At 36.9% G+C, this 6,271-nt stretch overlaps 1 protein-coding gene across 1 annotated transcript; it reads left to right on the plus strand.

Moving 5' to 3' along the window:
• LOC109227434 (DNA-damage-repair/toleration protein DRT100-like) lies at positions 3,834 to 5,280 on the plus strand. The gene has a single exon (XM_019392600.1). The coding sequence runs from the start codon at positions 3,970 to 3,972 to the stop codon at positions 5,062 to 5,064; it is 1,095 nt and encodes a 364-aa protein (XP_019248145.1). The 5' UTR covers positions 3,834 to 3,969; the 3' UTR covers positions 5,065 to 5,280.

Here is a 6,271-nt window from a genome sequence, read left to right on the forward strand (position 1 = left end):
TGACATGCGGAATTTGACCAAACAATGTTGTCAAATGGCTTTAAGATTAATGAATATGATAAATGTGTTTACATTAAGAACGTTCCAAATCATATAGTCATTGTTTGCTTATATGTTGATGATATGCTAATAATGAGCAAAGACATTGCCGACATTCAAGCTACTAAGCGTATGCTTGCTAGTAAGTTTGATATGAAAGACTTAGGAGTTGCCGATGTAATTCTAGGAATTAAAATCCAGAGGACTCCTCAGGGTCTAGCTTTGTCTCAATCACATTACGTGAAAATGGTACTTGAAAATTCAAACACTTGGAATTTAGAAGTGCAAGAACTCCAATTGACTTAAATCATCATCTTATAAAGAATAAAGGTGAAAGTACGTCTCAATTGGAGTATGCTCGTGTGTTGGGAAGCTTAATGTACATCATGAACTGTACACGACCTGATATAGCTTTTGCAATAAGTAAACTTAGTCGATTCACAAGTAATCCCAACAAACATCACTGGGTAGCAATAAAACGAGTTCTGGGATATTTGGAATATACCCAAGACTACGCTTTGCACTACAATAAATATCCCGCGGTTATCGAAGGATATAGTGATGCAAATTGGATAACCGGCTAACAAAGTCCACAAGTGGATATGTTTTTACTGTTGGTGGAGGAGCAGTATCTTGGAAGTTTTCCAAACAAACGTGCATTGCTCGCTCTACAATGGAATCAGAGTTTATAGCTTTGGATAAAGCCGGTGAAGAAGCTGAATGGCTTCGAAATTTCTTAGAAGACATTCCGTTCTGGCCAAAACCTTTGGCTCCTATCTGCATACATTGCGATAGTAAGGCTGCAATAGGACGGGCAGGGAGCGTTATGTATAACGGAAAGTCTCGTCATATACGACGAAGACATAACACCGTTAGACAACTACTTTCTAGTAGAATTATCACTATTGATTATGTATGATCAAAGGATAATGTGGCGGATCCGCTTACAAAAGGCTTAACTAGAGAGGGAGTTGAGAAATCATCTAAGGGAATGGGACTATGGCCGAGGACAAGTCAACATAGAGGTAACTCTACCTAGAATTTTGGATGTTCCGAGATCTAGGTTCAAGGAGCTCAAACAAAGTTGTGATTGACCGGTTCAACATTGTCAAAGTAAAATCTTTGGTCTCTTCTCGTGATGAAGACAATGTTCAGTAACAAGGATAGAACTTTACACGTTCTTTAATGATTACCTAAGTTTGATGTGGTATTTATCAAATAGTGTCAATCTAAAGGATTACACGTTTAGGAATCACCTATGTAAGTGTGAAGTGGAAGCCGCTTCAATGAGAATTCTGTAAGGCCAATTCTCTACGCACTTATGAAACCAGGCGGTGTTCATGGCTGAAACGAACACAACAATGAGAACCAAAAGATGGTTAAGGGTTGGTTGTGTGACATATGGTCGTATAGGTATACACTAAAGTTCTACGGTTTAAAGATATCAAATCTACCGATTGACCGAGTATATCGACATATGTTCACTACGGAAAGTTCAAAAGGAAACCTACTTATCCAGTTGCGATTAATCCTTACTTGCAAATCACACAGCTTTCATCTATGATCATTCTTGTTACAGCCATTCTCATTCATGTGGGGGATTGTTGGACTTTAAAGGCATTGGGCTTCAAAGACTTTAAGCATTGGGCTTTAAAGTCTAAGAGTGTGAATTGGAAATGGTGGGAAATAAAATGGAGGAAAATGAAAATTTGAATAAAGTGAGCTTTTGACTTGCACTTTGTCCCTCATTGGTGAGGGACAACTACATTTGTGTGCTTATATATAGAATCACTCCTTAAAGCTCTTAAAAGGAGTTGAAGAGAATGAACCCTCGCGCCGCCGTCGTCGCTCGCTCGGCTCGGCTTCGGCTTTGGTGGATTTGGATTTGGATTTGGATTTGTCAAATGATCGATCGATAAGATTATTTTTGGACAAAATTTATTTAATTAATTAAATGCCAGATCACTGCTGAAGATTCAGAAGGATAGTCTGGCCGCGGTCCTGGCGTAACCGCGGTAGGACCGCGCCAGAACACTGCTGCAGATTCAGAAGGCTAGTTTGGCCGCTGTCCTGGCGTAACCGCGGTATGACCGCGGCAGGACGCGTAAACTTCTAAACAGACACCTTTTTCAGAACAAACATCACACCTCTTCCAATAATTGCCTATAAATTCTGAGGCATGGCTTCGTTTTTAACACACCAAAAATATTACAAAACTTCCTTCTTTCTGAAAATACTGCATTCTAATTCGCAGTCTCTCTCTCTCAAATTCGTAAGTGTGATTTTGCTCCGTTCTTTGAGTTCGTTGGTATCCTGCAGTTTGTATTGCCACTGTTGCAGGAAGGTTTATTCCGTTTCATCCTGGGAGGATTTAATCCATTACCTTGGCAACGTGTGAGGGGGTTAAAATTCCTTAAGGACGCACAAGCAAATTGTGGACTCAAAATATTTCTTATTCTTTACTGTTTTCCAGTTTCTTTTATTCTTCTAACAGTTTTCTGATTTTGTGTTTTAATACAGTAGCGGCTCACATTCATAACTTTAGTATTGGCACGCAATCTCGTTTTCGGTTGGTAGTAGGTTTTTATGACTAACCGTTATTTTCTTTCATTGCTGATCACTTTACTGTCTTATTGTGTTATTCTGCTTTTATATGGTTTTTTGATACTGTCTCTTCTTGCCTATATTTTTATTAATGTGGTACTTATACTATCTTGAACCGAGGGTCTATTGGAAACAACCTCTCTATCCTCACAAGGTAGGGATAAGGTCTGCGTACGCACTACCCTCCCCAGACTCCACGATGTGGAATAATACTGGGTATGTTGTTGTTGTTGTTGTACTTACCGTCGTCAAGTGTGATAAGATACCCAAACACTTACTATTTCAAAAATATTTACCACTACTCCCTCCGGTCCACAATAAGTGACCAATTTGTTTTTTTATTTTGGTCCAAAATGAGTATCCATTTATATAATCAAGAAAAAATTCAATTTATTTTTACAAAATTACCCTTATGTACATATCCCTAAAAAGTTTTCTTACTCCTCACATTAAATATCTAATTAAGGGTAGTTTAGTCATAATAGGTATTTTTGTATAGAATTTAGTATTTTTTAATGGGCGTGCCAAAAGCAAATTGGTCACTTATTATATACCGAAGGGTGTACCATTCTTTATTTTATATATCGATTAAATTTGAACAAATAATTTATTCAAGTCCAATTTCGATCTCAAAAGGTAACAGATCATTAGTTAGGAGCTATCCATTTTCCAAGTAACTACAAGAAATTCGTTCAGAAATGTTTTAAAAAGTCCTATATGTAAAGTGGAATTAACTCTTTTTCCTTTTGTATACTTGTGAAAATCATTATCTTTTTCAAACAAGTAACAATGCCTACGCTCCTCCCATAACTCCCACCTCCGAAAATTAATGCAGGAAAATACTACTACTATAATTGATCTTTACATTGTTCGAAAACCCTCCGCAAATTAATGCAAAATAAAATATTGTGTTCAAGGCTCTAATATTTTTGTTCATTAATTGGTTCATTTCAAGAACTTGGATGACTACGTGCCACGTGGTCCAACACCTAGCCATTTCTCATCACTTCATTTACTTAATAATTCCCCTTTAATTTCTATTTTTTTATTTTTTTCCTATTTCTTGCTCCAGTCTCAATCTTATCCCTACGCATGTTGACTTGTTAACTCAAACTTATACACAACATGTGAAGGGCAAAATCGTCCGAACAGAAAAAACCCTCACAGTACTATATAAAACCCTAGCTGGTCTCACTCTTTTCAACGTGCATGAAGTTAAGAATCCACATGCAAAGTAGTACTCTTCAAGAGAGAGAGAGAGTAACTGAGTTCTAGAGAGAGAAACTGACTCACTGAGTTATAGAGAGAGAAACAAAAACCCTCATAATGGGCAGCTTCTTGTACATCACCACCTTACTTCTTGGCATAATGTCGGCCGTTGAATCCTGCCCGCCGTCTGATCGGGCAGCATTGTTAGGTTTCCGAGCTGCCCTAAATGAGTCATCCTTGGGCATTTTCAACACGTGGAAAGGTTACGATTGTTGCCACGGATGGTACGGGGTGAGTTGTGACCAGTTAACTCACCGAGTCGCTGACATTAACCTTCGAGGCGAATCCGAAGATCCTCTGTTCCAAAAAGCTCACAAAACCGGTTACATGACCGGTACGATCTCTCCGGCGATATGTAAGCTAGAAAGACTCTCTAGCCTTACTATCGCCGATTGGAAGGGCATTACTGGCCCTATTCCATCATGTGTTACGTCCTTACCATTTCTTCGAATCATTGACCTAATCGGTAACAAGCTAACCGGTCCAATCCCTTCCGAAATAGGTCGATTGAGTCGACTCACCGTGTTAAATGTAGCTGATAACAATCTTTCTGGTAGGATCCCTCGTTCCTTAACCAATTTATCATCTTTAATGCATTTAGATCTCCGTAACAACCGAATTTTCGGAACCCTACCAACAAATTTTGGAAAATTAAGGATGTTAAGTCGAGCTTTACTTAGTGGAAACCGTTTAATTGGAAATATTCCACACTCAATCTCCTTTATCTATAGGCTTTCTGATTTGGATCTTTCTTTAAATAAACTCTCTGGTACAATTCCACCATCTCTAGGCAAAATGCATGTTCTTGCAACATTAAATCTTGATGGTAACAATATTTCTGGTACGATACCACCAACGTTAATTAATTCTCGTATTAATATTTTGAATTTGAGCAAGAACTCAATTGAAGGTTATATTCCTGATTCATTTGATGAAAGATCGTATTTTATGGTTATGGATTTATCGTACAACAAATTAAGGGGAAAATTTCCGAAATCGATTTCGTCGGCGACATTTATCGGTCACTTTGACGTTAGTCACAACCACCTCTGCGGCCAGATTCCGGCGGGTTCTCCGTTCGACCACCTTGAAGCTTCGAGTTTTACTTATAATGATTGTCTTTGTGGGAAGCCACTTAAACCTTGTCATTAAATGTAATTCCTTAGTATTAGGTACATTTTAAAAATAATTTTTTATTTTGTTTTTTGAGATTTTTAACACTTTATATATGGTGAATATGCTTGTATTATGTAACAGTAAAGAGTAAAAGAGTGTTTGGTAGGTATGTAAGTTTAAATATATTATTGTGCTTTGGAATATGGAAATTTCTTGTAAAAGTATCTATTATTCAAAAGTCAATAAAGTGAACTTTTATATGAAAAAAAGATAATGCAGCGCACAAAACATCTCGTATTCATGTAGGGTTTGAAGAAGGACCGTACCCATTGGATTGTAATATAGACAACCTACCCAATGCAAGCATTAGTGGATGCTTCTATGGCTCGAATTTATGACCTTCACACGAAAATAATTAGCTAAAAGAAAATTACAATTAACGATTTATAATATATAAGTGAAACTAGTTACCTGGAAAAAAACGTACACGTATAATAGAATGAAAGACTTTAGGGGGAAAGAGGAAATTAATTCCTACCGACATCAATTTAATTTGGATGTGAAAATCCTCCTTACCAACCTGAGTGTTTTCTTTTAAAAATATTCTTTACATTTTGACAAATATCAATCAAAATATTTGGTTTTAGATTTTTGGATTGCCCCATCAATTATGAAATCCAAGATTTAGGTACAAACGTTTTAGTAACATGTACTCTACTAAATATGCTAACCATAACCAACAAGGGTTGTGGGGGAGTGGTAAGTACTCCTTTCTCCTTAACCAGAAGTCTCAGGTTCGACCCCCTGGATATGAAGTCGTCTTTGTGAAACTCCCCAATGTGGTAAATCCCCCGGCGAATCCAGATTTAGTCGGGCTCCAATGTGGGTACCGGACACCGGATAGGAAACCAAAAAAAATATGCTAACCATAAACTGCTACTTTAATTACTATGATTTTTCATTTTTTTTTTAAAACCAAAAAAACATAGATTCTATCAACTTGAAGTTTAAAAAAAGGAAGAAAAAAAAGAATTGCTAACCTATTATAGTCCTATTTAAAACAACACAAAGATTACATATATCCACAATAAGGTAAAGATGGACAAACCAGATGAGAAGAATTTACCCAAGTGGTTTGGTTCAATAATATTTAAGGTTTGGTTGTTTTCATTTTAAATCATTATCTCAAATTTTATTGCTTAGTTTAATTTGGAAATCACATGTCGCACATTGAAGATCATGG

This window comes from Nicotiana attenuata, chromosome 6 (assembly GCF_001879085.1).
Source record: "Nicotiana attenuata strain UT chromosome 6, NIATTr2, whole genome shotgun sequence".
NCBI lineage: Eukaryota > Viridiplantae > Streptophyta > Magnoliopsida > Solanales > Solanaceae > Nicotiana > Nicotiana attenuata.

What these genes read in the sequence shown, in the direction of transcription:
- LOC109227434 (XM_019392600.1), top strand. Translation starts at nt 3,970, where the DNA reads ATGGGCAGCTTCTTGTACATCACCACCTTACTTCTTGGCATAATGTCG.